At 34.4% G+C, this 19,935-nt stretch overlaps 1 protein-coding gene across 16 annotated transcripts in view; it reads right to left on the bottom strand.

Moving 5' to 3' along the window:
- Positions 1–19,935, bottom strand: part of SLC4A10 (solute carrier family 4 member 10) — a 255,985-nt gene that overhangs the window by 101,371 nt on the left and 134,679 nt on the right. For all 16 annotated transcript variants that reach the window (XM_074337110.1, XM_074337115.1, XM_074337114.1 and 13 more), the window contains exons 5-6: positions 10,745–10,905; positions 3,484–3,672 (exon numbers count right to left, since the gene is read on the bottom strand). In XM_074337110.1, the coding sequence (XP_074193211.1) occupies positions 3,484–3,672; positions 10,745–10,905 (350 nt within the window). The remainder of the gene's footprint in view (positions 1–3,483; positions 3,673–10,744; positions 10,906–19,935) is intronic.

Genomic DNA, 19,935 nt, shown 5'->3' with positions numbered 1-19,935 from the left:
TTAGTATAAAGTTTATCACAAGGGTAATAATATTTTATAACACACTTGTAATCCAAATGTCTTAAAATATAATTGAGTGCATGACCTAAATGACAAATACAAATATTGATATATTTCTCTTTCTAGATCCTTAAACAGAAAAGGCTGATTTTTATTTTTAGAAAGTCTAGTTTCAAGGAATTATTTGAAAATTCTTGATATATTTCTTTTGAGTCCTTTCCACTCATATCCTTTTTGGTGTTCTAATGTTAAAGAAGATATTATTTTTCTATTATTTTTCGCTGTTGTTTTGCCAAATGTAACTGTCACTTTTTATTGAAACATCAGAATCAGACATTTAATTCTCACAGTTTTGATGCTTAATGAAAAGTGAAAGTTAAACACAGCATGGTGGCATTAAAAATGCATGGTGAATCCATAGCATTCTGCCTCTTAGCCCTTAAGAGAATGTGCAGAACACCAAGAAGAAATATATACGGAAAAGTAAAACCAGTGTACTATTTGGAAGTGAGATTGATAAATGACCACAAATCACTAAAAAAAGTTATGAACAAAATAATTTGGACTTGGGAAGAGAGGAGCAAGGAAATCACTGTCTTGTAAATGTAATCTATAAAATGGGGAAGGTCCACATTTCAAATTCAGAATGTTTAACCCTTGGGAAGTTCGCATGCTAAAGGAATGAGTCAATTAAGGAAGTAGAAATCTTATTCTATATAATTCTTTTAAACTTCTTTACATAAGTATCAGTTGGTTTTTGAGGGAATTTCCACTGATTTGCCTCTAAAGTAAAAGTTATGCTTGGAAAGACAAATATTTTCTGTTTTCAAGTTTGTAGAAAATCCTAACTCCAATGCCTACTTTATAATCTTAAAAGAAAAGTCAATCTTTCTATAGGAATTATTCTACTGAAGAAATTTTTTTAATAATTAGAATATTATTATCCCCTTTTGTATATCTTGAAATTCTTTTCCATCTCTCTGTACTACTGCACAAAAATATTAAATCTCTACAGCATATTTTGAAACAGAATATCAAATCTATGTTTATGCCTATGATTTTTAATTTGTTTGTTTATCTAGAGTTTGTCAGTTTTTAGAGTTCATAAGTAGATTGAGAACCTTAGTAATAAAGGTCTTTCACACTTTTTTTTACTTCTGGATAGATTTATTTCTAAATTGGTGAAGTCTATACATATTTTCAGTATTCTCAACACACATAATTATGCAAAGTGTGTGAGGAAGCAAAACAGAGTCGCAAGGAGGTGTTATAAGCCTAGGCTTAGAAAACTACTTCTGACAACACAGTCTCCAACAATACTTAATTGGATATATAAATCTTATTAGAAATGTTTCCAAATTTTTATTACCCTAGTGTATGCCTCAAAAGGATCTATGTGTGTTCAGATAAAGGCTGACTGTACAGATGGCAATAGAATAACTTCAGAACTAATATTCCAGTTTTCAGAAAAACTAAGCAGTTACCTGGACAAGACAAAAACCAAGATCACAGCAAACTTTATATCTGTATGTATCTATATGCAGATTTGTGATTCAAGGCTATAATTCTATTATGTCTTTTTATGTTTAACAGAAGTTTAAAGCAGTAATAAATAGTGTGTCCCTGTTTGCATGATATTACAATATAGAGCTCATCCAGTAAATTTAGTACCCTCTTACCTTCAAGAATAAAATGCATGAAAATTATTTTGTAGCAAACATTATCCCCTATGGAATTTGAGATATAAATTATGGCTGGTTCATAGCCCAAGATCCTTGCATCTTTAAACATATCCTTGTTATAGATATCTGATAATATTTTATTATCTGATTTCCAGCAAAAGTAATGAAATGAAGGCAGAAGTTTATTTCTAAATCTGCTTGCATTCATAGAGAGTTAATTCATGGGAATATTTTAATAAGGTCTTTGGAATCATGTAGACATAAGTCCATAGTCAAAATTAGCAACATCTCAATCTATTTTCATTATATCATCATACTAAATAAATACTAGTACTGCAAGCGTAGTAAAAATACTACATTTATAGTAAGTTACACAATATAAGAGCCTCATTTTGATGTCATTATATTTTAAAGCAAATTGTGGTTCATAATACGAACACTTTTCAAACATATGAGGGGATTCAAATCAAGTTATAAATTCTAAAGATGTTCTGTGGAATCTACAAATACAAATTAGTATAGACCATAAAGTGCTCATAATGTTTTTATTGAACTTAATATAGGCACAACTATAGACTCTTCATATAACAATGACTTATATTAAGTCATTTAAGCATCTTTATAAAATCAAATGAGTATTTCAAAAATCATTTTGCCATTAAGAACTGGTTCTATGTTCTAAGACAATAGTGTATCTAATGATCTTCATTGATTTATTAAAGCATTTATTCTACTTGTTTTTGTATATTTGATTCAATAGTTTGAAAACTGGTAAAAATTCCCATATAAAGTGAAATTTGAAGAAAATTCATTTTCATGCTTAAAAATTCACATTTAAGGCACCTCTGAAGCTTTTGAAAATAGGAGTGAAATTACATAAAATAATTCATGCTGACACTACACATACTTTAGCCCATTTGTGGAATTCAGAGTCTTTCTAGTAAAGCATTTGAAATTACTTTTCATTAATATTTATCTTTTAAAACTGGAAACTTGTTAACAAATTCATATTATCCTCATGATAACTTCGTTTTTCTTCACAAGACTAATGGAAAGGACAGATAATAACAAGAGATTCTTAAGCAACTTCCTTAGTATAAATGATGAAGGGTCAAAGGGATGCAAGGAGGAACAAAATACACAGGGAGGGTAAAACAGTCTGAGGCACAAACCACAGGGAGGGGAGTAAGTCATGATTGCTAGGAAACAATGATTGGTGTCATCAGTGTTGGTGTGTGAAGGTGGTTAGTGTGGTGGCTTTACGGATGTTGAAAATGTAACACTGCAAATAGCCATGAGCCCGTGACTTGGAAATCAGGCTTAGGCAAGGCACTAGCTGTTCTTTTCCATTGTTACTGTCTCATGGAATTGTTGACTTTGAGCAACATGAAACCACTGTCTTTCTCTGCCAACACTAAATGGTGATTATATTCATTTTAACTAAAAGGCCGTAATCAAAGCCCTGCATTACATTCTCAAGCTATGGGACAAAGGGTAGGGCCTTGCATGGGATGCAGTTGATGTTCCGTTTATGTCTGTTGCCTTTGAGTCTAGAACTTTTTATTAGATAAAAATTTCATTTGCATTCTTTCATAAGCCTTTTAGGAAACTTAAACTCTTGTTAAAATTTCTACAATTTGAAGCTTGATAATAAGACTATGTGAATAAAAAAACAATTTTACTACAACAATCTTAATTTCAATAGATCATTTTCAAATAAAACATATTTTACAGGATCTAGAAACACTTTGATATTCAGATACCTATAATGAACATAAGGGTACAATAAAGAAACATTTACCATTTTTATCCATGGAATTTGGTTCTGATTGCTTTTTGCCGATATCAGCAAAGGAACGGACAATAGGAATTCTATTGGTGAGTTTTTTCTGATTCTGATGGTGATGCTGTTTCATCAATGCCTCATGGACCCTGTGGCGTACATCCTCATTGAGCTGACCTGAGCTCACTTGTTGATCAAGGACCATATCTGAAGAGGAAAGGCAGGAGGAAGATTAGAACAGCTGAAGTGTGGTGTTGCCAGCAGTGAACCACTGAGCACAAACTCTAGGTAATATTATTTATCTTAGAATAGGAATGAATCCTTTACAAATCTCTAAGTATGGTCTCACAAACGGAAGTTTATCTTTGCAGCAGTATTGCCCAAGAAAGCCTTGAGAATTTTTTTTATAACAAACCATTCAATTTTAAATATGTAAAGATCTTATAGAGTATTATTTTCCAAATGGACATAGTTGTACTGAGGACAAGGTGCTTCATACTTATATTTTAATTTGGTTTTTCTCCCTTTTTTAGTAGAGAATAATTCCCAGGTTTCCTCTTTAAGTGAACAAAAGTCCATCTGTAAAAATCTGATGCAAGGAGGCTCAGGCAGCTACCTATGAATAGTTGGTTGCATTTGGAGAGTAAAGAACTGTTTCACATTGATATAAATTCAGTCTTTTCAAACATTCATTAAAAATGTGTTTATATTAAAAAGGTCTACTATAACCATAAGACAAAGAATAAAATGTGAGATTTCAGAAGGCTACTAATTAAGCAGATTAATATTTACCATATGTAGTGTCAGAAATGCCTATACGATCAGTAAATGAATAAAGACATTTCAAGTTTCTTGGTAAAACAAAGATCACCTCAACAAACCAGCGTAAGTAATCTACTTTTAGATTATCAAATATTAACTCTACTTGATTGTTTGAGACACTAACTCCTTCTGTGAAGCACGCAGATAACAATGCACTGCCTTCCATTGCCCCACTGAATACACTGAAGATTTGAAAATTTGCCGAATTCTCCCTCATAAACAGCGTTTTCCTTTAATGTAAAAGGGAAATGGACTATGGAATCAGACTTGGGTCACTGTATCACATTCTAGCTGTGTGGCCTTGTAAAGTTGGATAATCTGAGGGTCCTTAATTGTAAATTGGCGACAGTATCTATCTCATGGGTCATTACCAGGACTAAGGACATAAGGCACATAATACACTGATTGGAATAAGAAGACCCCGGTAAATATTTCCCAGTACAAGATTTCCTTTGCAATTTCCATTAGGTAGGTTATGGGTCCCTGATTTGAATTTTGTGGTTGTAGTATGATTTTAATACATCCACCTGTATTTTATAATAGTATATCAAGTGGAGGTAAAGCTGGGTTTATCAATAACAAAAAATCCAAATAAAACCATCTAAAACAATGAATTACATTGGCTCACATAACAGAAAGGTCAAAGCTAGGCTGGATTTAATTCCCTTTCTCTGTGATTCTTCAGCTTTCCTTTCCTCTAGGTTTGAGCTTCAATCACAGGCTGATTTTCCTTATTGTCATAGGTGGTTGCCAGAAACAGCAAGGAAATACATATTTTTGTTCATATCTTTGCCTTTTTGTGACTTTCTCATAAAAGAAAAGTCACTTTTCCCTTGCCCAGGAAAACTTTTCCTACATCCAACTGACACAAACTTGCCTATGCAGAGCCAGTCACTGGCAAAGATGATGAGCCCCCATGATTGGCTTAGATTAATCAAGAACTGCCCTTCATTCAGGAGTCAGTTCTCTAAACCAGAGGTATATGAATAGTTTCTGTAATGGGCCAGATAATAAATATTTTCAGCTTTGTAGGCTATACAATCCCTGTCACAACCATTCAACTCTGCCTTTATAACTCGAAAGTAGTCATTGACAACATGTACACAAATAAGCACGGTTGTCTTTCAATAAAACTTTCTTTTGGACACTGAAATTTGAATTTCACATCACAAAATATTAATCATCTTTTTAATATTTTTCAATCATGAAAAATGTGATGACCATTCTTAGCTCATAAGCCTGACAAAAATCAGGCAATGGGCTATATTTGCACATAGAGTATAATTTGCTAACCTTTGATCTATCACTTGGCTGTTTACAATGGAAAGAGGTAGAAGGCAAGTTTGGGAGTCAGCTATAATGTAATGTTTACTATAATCACTTCCAAAGTCCCTTGCAATTCTGAAAATATATGATAATATAGAATATTTGATCTATATCTAAGTTCTTTGGAGATCAGTAGTTATAACACTCATGGATTAATTTGAAATAAAGGAAATGATAAATTGTCAACATATGTGACTTTACACTGAAATCTGCTAAGATAGAAAATTATATATAAAATATGCATTATATACTTCATAATGGGAGTTGCAAAGTAGGTTATTAAAACACCAAAGGGATACCATCGTAAGGCAGTTTCATCTGTAAACCATGATCTGTATCCCCAGTTCAATATTCTAATCAGAATCGAAATGAATCATATAATAAACCTTGTTCATGGTTATAATTTTTAATTCCTACTAAAGCACAGTAGGAATTTCCAGGCTTGAGCACTACAAAAACCGCAAGTCACTAGCTTCACAGCTTTTCAGAGATAAGGTCTTTATTTGAAAGTTACATAAGAGAGAGCAAATAGGAAAAAAAAAAAAAAAAAAACACTTCTCTGCTCATTAGTCACACAGAAATACACAGTAGAGGTATAACTGCATCAAATAATACCTTAATAAACTGGAAAAGTTAATCATCTTGCGTAAGAATATGTCATACGGAGGTGAGATTGAAGTAGCAAAGGGAGTCTGATTCACCAATCACATTGTTCCCTTCACCACTATAATACACTCATATGTTAGTATTAACCCTGAAGAGTAGGAAAGGATAATGGACCATAATGGCTCTGGGCCCAGAGTCAAGTCCCACAGTCTCAGCAGGCTATGATGCCTAAATAATATAGTCTAGCCTGCCAAAGCACAATGCCAGGATCTGGATGATAAGAGAAGCTAGAAGATAAAGGATAAATAGATCATAGTCTTCGCCCAGTGAGCTGGCTCTGGAGAAACTAGTAGCATTTGTACACAAAAGCTTCAGAAAATGAAAAATTATTTTGCATCCTAATCAGTCAATTACTTTATTATGATTAATCCATCTTGATGACTGAATAAAAACCTCTAAGATTATGAGATTTTACAGATTCTATGTAAATCTTGGATCGCTTTAAAGATTATCTTATAAAGTCTTTGTTTTAAAAACCCAGTGTCTTAACTTTAGAAGGTGCTTGGAAAACAGGATGGCTCTAAATTCTACAGTCTGGTTGACAGCACTAACAGGAGTGTGTATACTGAAAATGTAAACTACGATGAGAATACTTACTTTCCAGACCAAGGACACTAATACTACAGGCATGTTAGAAAATATATAACTACTCCGATACTCCCAAAATTACAAATTATGTTTGGTGGAGCAACCTATGGATTTTTACTTCAGTGAAAAGATTTGAGACAATAAAAGTTATTTTACTGCTGAGAGCAATGATTGATAACCTGCCCATGGTACTAACTTTGGTTTAGTTTTAATTTCTTACTCTCATTGACAGAATTCATTTAAAGGATACACACTGCAGAAAGAATCATGGAATTATTCATCTTTATAGTGCTGAATTTCAACGAGATTAACATAGACCAAAAAACGACCTATAATTTATATGCATATAATTAAGAAGCATTTTAATTTAATTAATCTCCATATCAGAATAAATCCTCGTAAGAAAATATATCTGGAGAATTTTGGATATGAAAAGGTTAAGTAATAGTTTGAAAGAAGTTTAAATTTATTCTGAGATCCCTGAAACATTGGGAAATAGACTTTTTTAAATTAACTTTATCCAAAAGAAAATCCTACTTTAATTATACCAGAAATGCTTGACAGACCTGCCAGATACAAATGGGATTTTTCTCCTGCTAAGTCTATAAAATCTCTTTAAAGAATTATCTAAGAGTCTATTAAAAACATATCAGAACATTGATATAAAAATCCTTCATCATTTTAAAACAATATCTGGGTCATATTTCTCTGCTAGAAAATATCTAGAAAACATTAATGCTGCAGAGCCTGTGCATGTGCAAAGTACTAGGATTTAGAGACTTTAAAGACAAACTATTATACCTAGCTTTTGGAAAATTGAAACTAGGGACTAATAAGTTAGTAACCGCCTATCATGTAGAAAAATATGATAAGTAAGAGGTAAAGAAAAAATTCCAGGTCTTATTGTTAATCACTATGGTCACAAATTATCATGATATAGAAGAAAACAAAATGTATAATTATGAATTAATCAAAAAATTATTCCCATCTCCACAAAGGGCACCTGTGATGTATTGCTTTCTGTTTATTAGTTTATAAAATGGGGGAAACAGCTCCTCCCTACCTCATAAAGTTGCTTTGATAATAAAATACAATAAATGGATGTGAAAATACAAAGTTAGGAGTCTTAAAAATGTAACATATTAATTTATAACACACTTAGTAATACAGCTTGTCACAAAGGAAAAATAATTGTAAGTAAACAATAAGAAAATAGTTATGACCTATAGAAAAAATGTTTACATGAAACTTTATTGAGGGTAGAAATAAATATCTTTGGATTAAATGAATCAAATCAAAATTACTCAAAGAGAGGAAATCTCTTTTTATTAATAATTGAAAAGGAATTTAAGGTCAGTGATCAACACAAGTATTTGTAATCATATTTTTCTATGTGGTGTTACCTCTAAACTATTCACATCTTGTGAATGACATTTTGCACTCTGATCTACACTGAGAATGGGACATTCAAGTTGAGCTATTTTTGAAACAGAAAGATACAGACTAATTAGAAGAGCAGAAAGAATACTAAAAAGTTATTTGGGATATTGAGACTTCATTTGTAAAGATAGACTTAGAAATTATAATTTGCTTTTAAAAGCTAGATTTTACACAGCTTACGACCTTTACATATTCTACAGAATTGAGTTTGGGGGATGGGGAAGGGTTAGGGGAAAGAAACATAAATTTAGACAATAAAACTGAGCTAAGGTGATAAACAACAGAGTTTTAGTCAAATTAATGGTACAAGATTTTTTGGCACAAATAAATTCTTCAAGAAAGAAGTGGAAATTATATGCTTTAAGAAATATAAAGCCTGGTGAAACCATGAAGGGTATTTTCTGAGGCTAATTTTGCCAGCTTGAAGAATTTGACAGCTTTATTATATGTAGTCAGCCCAACATTGATTTGAATTAATCCACTTTCAAAGGTAATGCCATCACTGACATAAGTAGCAGAAATAAACTCATTTGGAGCAAGGCTTTTAACCTTCAGAATTTCAGTTTCTTTCTTTATTTATGAAGGACCAACAACAATATGGATACCAAGCCCCACGTTTGTTTTGAGTACCAAAAAGATAGTGTAAAATTACCAAAAAGAGCTTCCTGAACTGCAAAGAGTTTACTAACTATTTCAAAATACTAAGAAAAGCCCAGGCATTTTATTCCTAATTAAAACATTAAAATGTTTATTGGGGAATTTCACGAGAGGTGGGTCCAAGATGACAGGAAGACCCTGAACTCACCTCTTCCCACGGACACACCTAACAGACACCTACATAGAACTATTCCTTCTAAAGAAGAACTGAGGGCCGATTAAACAGCTTCTGCACAACAAATGATAGAGGGGACCACATTGAGAAGAGTAACAACAGGAGCCGACCTGCAATAGGGAGAAATATCACAGAAGGGCCTGTAAAGACTCACCTGCCCTGGGGCACAGCAAACAAACAGCAGTTAAAAGGGAACCTTGACTAAGTGAAGGAAACCCACTTATTAACCTTAGTGTCTGTCAAGTGGGCAAGGAACAGCTAGAAGTTTCTCTAGGGTCAGGGGCACCAGCGAATGCCATTTTTGACATTCCCCCTCCACCTAATAGGGTGGGTGGGTATAGTCCAGATGCGTGAGCCAGCCTGCAAAGCCTGCCCCAGTGCACCCCAGGCGGGGAGCTGTCCTACACCAGCTGAAACTATCCTGCCAAGGCATCCCCGGTGCTACACACCCCAAAACACCCAAAGCTCATGCCTACTCCAGCTCCATCTGTCTTGCTAGGATGACCCCCGTGCAACATGCCCCGGACACCTCAACCCATGTGCACTCCAACTCCATCATCCTATGAAGGCAACCCCAGTGCAGTGTGCCCCAGGACCCATACAACTCATGCCTGATCCAGCCATCCTGCCACGGTGGGCCTGCTGTGGCACACCCCAGGACTCCCAGCCCCTACAAGCCCTAGCTCCAGCTGTCCTGCAAGGCGGACCTGGCATGACAGCCTTGGGACCCCGCAGCCTTGGGACCCCACAGTGGCCTGGCATATGCAGTCTACACAGAAGTCGTTCCTACACAAGGCCACTCCTTCAGCACTGGAAGAGGTAGTTGTTTTGTCTCACGCACAGAAACACAGAAAGTCAAACAAAAAGAGGAGAAAAGGGGATATATTCCATATGAAGGAACAAGATGGAACACCCCTTCCCAAAAGGAATTGTAATGAAACCGAGGTAAGTAATTTACCTTATAAAGAGTTTAAAGTAAAGGTCATAAAACTGTTCATCAGACTCAGTAAAAGACTGGAGGAACACAGTGAGAACTTCATCAAAGGGTTAGAAAACATAAGGAAGAAGCAATCAAAGCTAAAAAATACAATGAATGAAATGAAAACTACACCACAGGGAATCAATAGCCGACTACATGATGTAAAAGCACTGATCAGCAGTCTGGGGGCAGAAATGTAGAAATCACCCAATCAAAACAGCAAAGAGAAAAAAGAATTTTCTTAATAAAGGTTAAATTAAGGGACCTCTGGGACAACATCAAGTGTACTAATATTCACACCGTAGGGGTCCCAGAAGGAGAAAAAGGAGAGAAAAGAGCAGAAAACTTATTTGAAAAAATAATGCCTGAAATCTTCCCTAACCTCAGGAAGTAAATATATATCCAGATTCAGGTATCACAGAAAGTAACATTCAATTTCTTAGCCTTACATTATGGGATTTTGCTAACAACCAATAAACTTTTTTTTTTTAAGGTCTCATATGCTGATCACGAGAATTTATTTTCCAAAGGTTATGCATGTATAGAATCATAAGGAAAAGGTAATAACAAAACTCAGCTGTAGCCATAAGAGTGAAATAGGCTAAGGGGGGAAGAAAGAGACATACCTGCAATTTCTTCTAAAGTGTTAGCATGCATGTCCAGCAGCACAGTTCCATTCAGAATACAACTTCTCAACTCGAATAAGCTGTGCAGTGAAAGAGTAGCCACATAAGGCTTGCTCCACCGCTCCCCTCCATCTTCCACATCTTCTTCAAACTTCAACCACCTATGCAAATAAATATCATCAGCACATTGTATATTTCATTGTACATCTATGATCCTTTACCCAAATAATAAAAGGTAGACATAGAAAGATATTCACATTGCCTTTTGGTTTCATGGGTTTTGGAAGTACATTAAAGGTAGCCCAAGTCATTCAGTTTTCATTTTAATTCCATTTAACAAAATATTCTTTTTGTCATTGAAAGATACGTTGGAAAAAACTCATATATCATCTCATATATCATTTTTATTGGTTTGTCTAGCTCTGAAAAGTATGTCAATATAAATGTTAATCCATGGTCACAGTGAATCTGTAGGAGAACTACAAAAGAGAGTATACCTCACGGCAAAAGAATGGTCATTAAAACAGATACAACAGAAAATAAAAGAATACTTATTTTTCTTTAGAGTGAGGTCTTAACACTGAATATTTGAGTCTCAATAATTTTTTTATTTGATTAGGAAGGCTAGTATAACTTGGGGCCTGTTGTATAAGAAAAATATTTATTAGGTCTGTTTGGATAAAATCAAGTGATTGCAGTCACCTCCAAGGACTAAACTGAGAACTGAGCTGGGGCCCCATTGCCTGAGCCTTCCTCCCAGGGATGGAGAATGGGGAAGAACCTTGGTATCACGGTACAAAATGACAAACCACTGCTTTCTTGGAGTGAAATGAAGAGCAATATCTGAGATTGTGTCTAAGTAAGATAAATGGAAGGAATAGAGAGAAACCAATGATTTTACTGCTCTGGCACAAACTCTAACTCTCTTATTCTTTTAGGGACTTGCCCTCTAATCCTAATAGATAACCAATTTAATTCCACAATTTCTAATAAATCCTAGCATAAATTACCTTTCCTTCCCCACCCCCCACCATTTTCCTCATTCTTTTTCGCCTTAGTCATTTTTGCCCTAACTTCCTCTCTCCATGCAAGATCACTCAAATTCTCTATATGATATTATATTACTGTTTTATATAATCAAACGTTCCAATTCCAACAGAGAACAAATATATTGCAGTTACTAGTTAGGGAAACAGTGGATCAGCCAAAAATAACTAACCCAAAGGGCTAGTCAGAATGACTGACGTGCAGAGTTCCAAGAAAGATAAAGAAAGTTATGGATTTGTCCTCAGTGTTCAGGGAGCAAAAAGTTTTCGGGAAGTGAAAAGAAAACCAACAGGGAAGAATAGCTGTGCCTGCTGAAAGTTTACAGATACGAAAGACTAACTCTGCCTATCATAAATGTATAAAACACCTGAAAGTCAAAAACACTTACATTTAAGCCCCAAATCACTGACAGTACTCTTTGGTGTTGCCAATTTTATAGCATATTTTGATCTACACAGTTGGAAACTTTTCATATTAGTGATGTTTAATGTTTTTCAATCCTTAACAGGGCCCTAATACCTCATAAATCATGTGATAGTCATAGTACTGTTTACCAACTATAATTACTTCTCTCTCTTTTCCTAGTGAAGAAGAGGATGTCACTACCTTAGCTCCCTTCTAACTGGGTAAGGGCATGTGACTGTTGACTAGCTCTGGACGATAAATTGTGAGCAGGAATTACATGTGTCACTTCCAGGCTGGGGTATTTAATGGCCAGAATAAGACACTCTGGAGCTGTCTTTTTCCGCAATGTGGCCACCAGAAATGCTCAAGATGAAGGCCGCTCTACCAGCTGAGACCTCTCAGTAACTACAATGAACAGATATGCACAGCCTCCACTGATCTGTGATGGACATGTATCATAGGCCATATAAAGCCATGTGATTTTAAGCCATTGAGACTGCAGGATATTTTTCTCTAACATAATTCAGCCTGTCCCAACTGACACAGATCACCAGTTTAGCTATTCATACCAGCATCAAAATTTGAAATTAAAATGAATGATGAAAGTAAGTATGATTTTAATACATATCTAAAAATTAGTATTTCTTGCCAGGTATAAACGTTAAGGCCACGGTCCCATTATGAATGTCAATCTCTCAAAGGATGCACCTCTTGGCAGATCTGAGATGGGACAGTATTGTGGAAAGTGTCTTGGACTAGTTGGGAATAAAAAGAAGTCTAGGTTTTGTCCCTATTCTATAGCTAAATTGCCTTGTGACCAAAGGAAAGAAAATCTTTGAATTTCTCTGGAACACATTTTTCTCATCTGTAAAATGATGAGACAAATTCAATACATGAAAAACTTGTCCAAGACCACCTAGCCAGTGACCTTGTCAAACCAGCATCAATTCCAAGTCATTGTTATTTTTCTCCAGAGTCTGTGCCCATTTTCCATCACAACACAATTACTTTGGTTTAATTTATGGACTTTTTCAGCTCAAATAGTTTTTGTTAATGTCTGGAAACAACTGATTTAACATTTGATTTTCATCCTTGTCTAGACCAAATCTCAAGTTGAAAAATGTTCTCTGTTCTTTTCCTCTTTTCACCTTATCCAGACATGGCACCAAGAAAATAGATACAACTTTTATTAAGGCTTCTATCAACTTGTATACTGTTCATATATGATGTGGTTTTCAGGCAAAAAGAACAAAAGAAGGGAGTCTATACAACAGCACTTATGCTGGTGTTATTTTGACTGAAGAACTTTGTTAGATTTGAAATCTAGTTTCCAGTCTGTTGGGTGGTAAAGAAGACTCAGGGTTATGAAAGGGTGTGATTGTGTTTAAGGGACTACAGATTTCTCTCAATTGGAAAATGTTCTCAATTAATATTTGTACAGCTGTAGTACTTTCTGTCATCCCTATATATAAAATTGCTTCTCAGATGTTGTATTTAAAATTTTACTCAAGTAAGAAGTCCTGAAAAGTGTTTATACATTACTAAAAAAATTACATTCTTAATTATGTGTAAATCTATAAACTGGCCCACACGAAAATATTGGTTGTAAGTTGTCATAACACTAATAATAAATTCATTTTTAAAATACTCATGGGCTACGGGTTCTACATAAAATGATCAAACCCTTTTTTATAAGGGAGATTATAGTTAAATTTTATACTTCAAGGTAACAGTGAAGATTATTAAATAAGTAACAAAGTGTCTATATCATTTTATCTTAGCTCTTTTGAAAGTAAAACTTTAAATTTTAAAAAACCTGAAAAAATGCATGTGGTGTGGTGTGTGTGCGTGCGTGTGTGTGTGTGTGTGTGGGCAGTTCTATGCATTTTTATCCCACGCATAGATTCAGTAACCACCACTACAATCAAGATACAAAACTGTCCATCATCACAAAGGAACTCCCTTTTGCTACATCATTATGTTCTCAGTCCTCACCCTGTTTCTGTCCCATCTACCACTGATCTGCTCTTCATCACTGTATTTTTATCAGTTTGAGGATGTAATATAAATGGAATCATATAGTTTACAATTTTTTGAGATTGACACTTTTCACTAAGCATAATGCCCTTGGGATCCATCCAAATTGCTATATGTATTAACTGTTTGTTACTTTTTGTTGCTAAGCAGTATTCCATTGTATGGATGTACCAAACTTTGTTTATCCATTCATCCATTGACATGTTTTGGATTATTTATAGATTGCTGCTGTTACAAATAAAGATGCTATACACATTCACATTTTTGTGTGAACACAAGTTTTCATTTCTCTGGGATAAATGCCCAAGACTGTGATTGCTGGATCATATAGGAAATGCATGTTTAGTTTTATAAGAAAACTATGTTCTAGAGTAGCTATACCATTTTCCAGTCATCCCAGTAATGGATGATAGACCCAGTGTTTTCACATCCTCAGCAGCATTTGCTTCATGAGTATTTTTTAAATTTTAGCTATTCTATTAGGTATACAGTAATATTTCATAGTGGCTTTATTTTGCATTTCCCTAATAACTAATGATGTTGAACATCTTTTATTGTGGTTATTTTCTACATGTATCTCTACTCTTTGGTGAAATGTCTATTTGTATTTTTCCCATTTTTCTAATTGATTGGTATATTTTCATACTGTTTGTTGAATTTTGGGAGTTCTTTATATGTTCTAGATATAACATTTTTGTCAAATATATGTTGCAAATATGTTTTCTCTGTCTGTAGCTTGTCTTTTCATCCTCTTACCAGGAGCTCTCATAGCACAAAAGTTTTCAGTTTGAGTGAAGTCCAATTTATGAATATTTTCTTTCATGGACTGTGCTTTAGGTATCATGTCTACCCCCAGATCCTGAAGGTTTTCTCCTATGTTTTCTCTAAAATGTTCATAGCTTTTGTTTTATATTTAGATTTATGATTTATTTTCAATTAATCCTTATACATACTGTGAGGTTTACATTGTGATTATATTTTTTTTACCTATAGATGTCTAATTGTTCCAGAACAATTTTTGAAAAAGCAATGCTTCCTCCATTAATAGCTTTTGTCCTTTGTCAAAATTCCGTTAGCTGTACTTGTGTTGGTCTTTCTCAGTTCCCTATTCTATTCCATTGATGTATGTGTCTATCTGAAAAGACATTTTAAAAACAAATCCGAAAGATATATTCCTTCCTTTAGAATAATTTCCTTCAAATTAGGGGCTTGGTCTTTTAGAAAAGAAGAATGGCATTTCTGGGATTTCCAACCAGTTTGGTAGTTAAGATGACCAAATATAAGTTATATGCACAGATGGTTTGATATAGCTACAGGTTTTAGGAGCATTACAGGAGGAAGCAGAAGATACTTCTCATAAAAAGGAACCCACAAATTACAAATATCAGGTTACTAAACATTTCAAGATTTAGTACTTCATGCCAGCTTAAGAATTATGGCAAAGGGTTTTAGATATTTAAATGAATATTCTAAAAAACTGCATTAAAAATTATGTATACACAAATACATAAGTATATCTCTCTTGTCTGTTTTTTTCTTTCCATTTCCTACTTCCGAGATAGAAATTAATAGGTCTGGGAACACATCAAATCCTGTTTCAAGATTTGTAGTCACTGAATATACTGTCAGTTGCAAAATGCCTGATTGCAGTTAATGACCTAAAGTGCTGCAATTTATTCCAGTTTTCATATAAACTCAGCTGACATTTGTTTGAATAGCAAATCAAAGCAAACAAGAGTCTCACAGGCATGAATAAGAAGCAATGGACAATGCAAAAAATCAAAATTATAGGCCAACTGCATGACATTTTCAATGAGAGAGAGGTGGATTTAAACTCTGAGATTATTTTCATTTCTTTCAGTATGTCTGGATCTGTTTTCATCCATGATTAACACTTTGGAATCTCTTTGTACTAAACACCAACCTAATATAGGTGTTTCATGAATTCTTTGAGGATTAACTTGATAATAATCTCCTCTACAACACTCATATTGAAAATCTACAAAATAGAATTCTTTTGCAAATTAGAAATAGATGTTTTCCATAGAAATTAACTCTGTTTATTCTATTCCCATTAATTCAGTAGACCTTTCCTAAGATTTTTTATGATCTAATTCTACTCATATAGGAAGTTAAGGAGTTACTACAGCATCCAAAATTATAGCCTTGGGGGGAAGTCATGGATTCTCAGGAGAAAGCATCCTCTTTTGGGTAGAGTTGGGGACATGGAGGGACATGGTTAGGGTGAGAGCTAGAGAACAACACATGTAATCATAAAGTGCCTTTTTAAGGGGAAAAGGGAAATGAAATATACCCAAACCTAAAGTTTATTGACATTAGCTGTTCTTAATCCATATTACCTTCACACGTCACATTGCACTGAAAAATCTTGATGACTTGAACCCTTACTAATTTTTGAATATTGAATGCCTTCACAGCACCAGTAAAATCATTTTGAGGTGATAATCCTTTCTGCACTACCATGTATGTATCAGAAGCCTAACTGCGACCCCCTGCTTTGCCTCTTCTGAGCTTATTTGTGGGAAGCATTTTTAAAGGGCAACCACAGTGAGTCAAGCATGTTGTCTCCACAATTGCACAGCTGTGGCATCTTTGCTCAGTTTTCTATTAATAACATTGTATGTTATTTATAAGCAGGACATTCTAATTGTGTTGATTTCATTAGGCCTTGTCATATGGCTCCTTTTAGGGTTTTAAAAAGTGAACAGCTGGTTTTCACAAACATTTATTAAATAATTATGATTCAAAAATTTAGCCTCAAAATCTAAAACTTTGCTCAAGTTTACTTGGCAACCACAGTGGGCATGAATTATTCAATACGTGATATATATTGACAGGTGCAATGTGCTGATAATATAACCTTTTTATTTCTACTATTAGGGTAGAAAATTATTAATCCCCCCTGGAATACTAATCAAAAGAGTGAAGTGCTTCAAATGGTGATGATAATTATTTATTAGAATTATACTGCATTTGAAAAATCAGATGGAGTCACGAATTAACTAAAATTAGCCTTTTTAAATGAACTAGGGCTACCAGAACAAAATTACTTCTGCCACTTTAAAACATTTCTAAGTCCTCAATAAATACATTCTGTTCTTCACTGATGTATTGTGTCTCAGCCAAAATTCATCTACCCTCCTCTTCAATGTCTGTTACTATTTGATTGCTCATCAGATGTCTTCCTGAACCTCAAACAGCTACACCATGCAGAAGCATGGCTAAGAACACAGGTCCTATCTAATAATATTCACGAATACCAATACTTAACTGGATCATCTATTTTATTCTTTATAAATAAATAGCAATATATTTTGATAGTCTGAGTTAAGCATGTTGTTCAAGTCAACCCATTACAACATGATAAAAGTTTACCTGTTCAACTGTGACAGAGTGAAGGTCTAGATGCTAAGTGTGGCACTGTCACTTCCTTGCTTTATGAGATTGGGCAAGTTACAAGGAAGTTATTAGTTAAAAGGAACAGATAACTGTTTGATCTAGAAGGTTGAAAAATCACCAACCATTTTAAGAATGAGGGAGTTACTCATGCCCAAACACATGATCCAAACTTAACTTCTCAGCTCTACTACGTAGGATGAGAGTGAAGAAATATAAAAGAAATGTTTCCAAAAGGTGTCTCACCAATAGATTAAAGAGATTCTAAGTAGCCAGAGCTGTCTAATAATCATAACCACCAGATCTCCTTCCTTCAAGTCATCCAGGAACACCTATTTTCTTATAACCAGATAAAGACTGAGACTTCTAGCCTTAAACAGGGAGATTTGCATTCTAAATTTCTTATCAACAAGTTATATCAAAAGTTATGTCACTAATTTGTACTGAAGATTACCATATATTGCTTTTGGTCATAAAATAAAGAAGACTTTGGAGTTTTTTAAATATACAATAGGGTTGGCCTGGTGGCTCAGGTTGTTGGAGCGCCGTGCTCCTAACGCTGAGGTCTGCGGTTCGATTCCCACATGGGCCAGTGAGCTGCGCCCTCCACAGCTAAGATTGTGAACAACAGCTCTCTATGGAGCTGGGCTGCTGTGTGCAGCCTTGAGTGGCCGACAGCTAGCAAGAGCTGCTGTGAGCCGCTGTGAGTGGCCAACTGACGACTGGCGACCGACTGCCTCAGCCGGGGGGAGCGCAAGGCTCATAACACCAGCATGGGCCAGGGAGCTGTGTCCTACACCGAGACTGAGAAACAAGAGACTGAGAAACAACGGCTTGAATGGGGGGAGGGGGACAGAAGAAAGGGGGATAAAAAATACATAATATATGTATTATGTATAATGCACGTATTAGGTATCTTAAAAACTCCAAAGTACATAGTTTTTGATGCACTTGAAAGAAAAATATACCGTAGAAGGTTCTTAATCTTAAAATTTACCAGGTGATATAAAAACTATTTCAAATTTAATCAATACTATAATAGAAATCATCATAGGAAAATTGATTTAAATTATGTAGATTTTTTTATTAAAAAAGGTAATTCACACAAAATAACATACCACTTATTTAAGGTATTAAAAAAAGGTGAATACAGAAATTAATGAATGATTTTATATAAAACAGGTAAAGAAAATTAGCAGTTAGTTCGCAGGAATAAAATAAAAACATATGAAAAGATGTTCAATCTCATTAATAATTAAAGAAATGGAAAATAAAACTATGAGATTTATTTTTCATCTATAAAATTAGAAAAAAAATGTAAAGTTTGATGATTTAGTGTGGCAAGGGTTTTAGAAAACTAACCACTCTCATACAATGTTAATGGAAGTGTAAATTACCAAAACATTTTATGAAGGCAATTTTTCAATATCTTCCAAAGTTAAAAAAAAAAGTCTGTTCTCTTTGACATATAAGTTCCATTGTTAGAAATCCACCCTATATCAATACCTAAAACGTGCCAAACGTGTAAATGATCACTGCAGCAATGATTACAGCAAAAAATAAAAATAAAAAGTTAAACAACCTAAAGCCCTATCACCTGGCTAAATAAATAAATGAAAGTTCATCCATATAACTAAATGTAATGCAGTCATTAAAAAGATGTCGTTCTATATCTGTAATTTGGAAAATGGTCCATATACTTCATTAAGTGATACTGGGGAGTTATTCTGATTCCATCTCCTTCACCCTTGTGGTTTAAATCCTTGCTACTCGAAATGTGGTCCTCAAACCAAAAACACTGGTGTGAGACATCACCTGGAAGGTTGTTAGAACCTGACTCTCTAGGCCAGAGGCCTGTTGAATCTACATTTCAGCAAAATTCCACATGATTTGTATTTGTGTTAAAATTTGGGAAGCAGAGGGTAGGTGACAGTCCTCGGTGTGGCCACAGCTCTTGTGCACACCTGTAACACAGCATTCATTATAGACCATTTGCAACTTCATCCACTTGTCTAAATGAGACTGTGAGATTGCTAAAGGCAGATTCTAAGATTTTTGTTGTCGTTAATGTTCTCTAGCCACTGTACCTGGCACATAATAGATACTTCATAAATACTTGTTGCATAAATGAGCAAATGAATAAGAATAAATAAGAAGTAAAAGCAAAACTGTGTTTATTACCTTTTCACAGCAATTCACCAACTATATGGCAATACAGAAATATTAATCACAAATGACAGAAAAAAAATTTTTTAAGTTATTTGGAAAAACCATTATATATAAAT

This window comes from Rhinolophus sinicus, linkage group LG01, assembly GCF_036562045.2.
Source record: "Rhinolophus sinicus isolate RSC01 linkage group LG01, ASM3656204v1, whole genome shotgun sequence".
Classification (NCBI taxonomy): Eukaryota; Metazoa; Chordata; class Mammalia; order Chiroptera; family Rhinolophidae; genus Rhinolophus; species Rhinolophus sinicus.
Note: the sequence above shows the minus strand (reverse complement) of the source record. Positions and strands in the feature narration are given on the sequence as shown.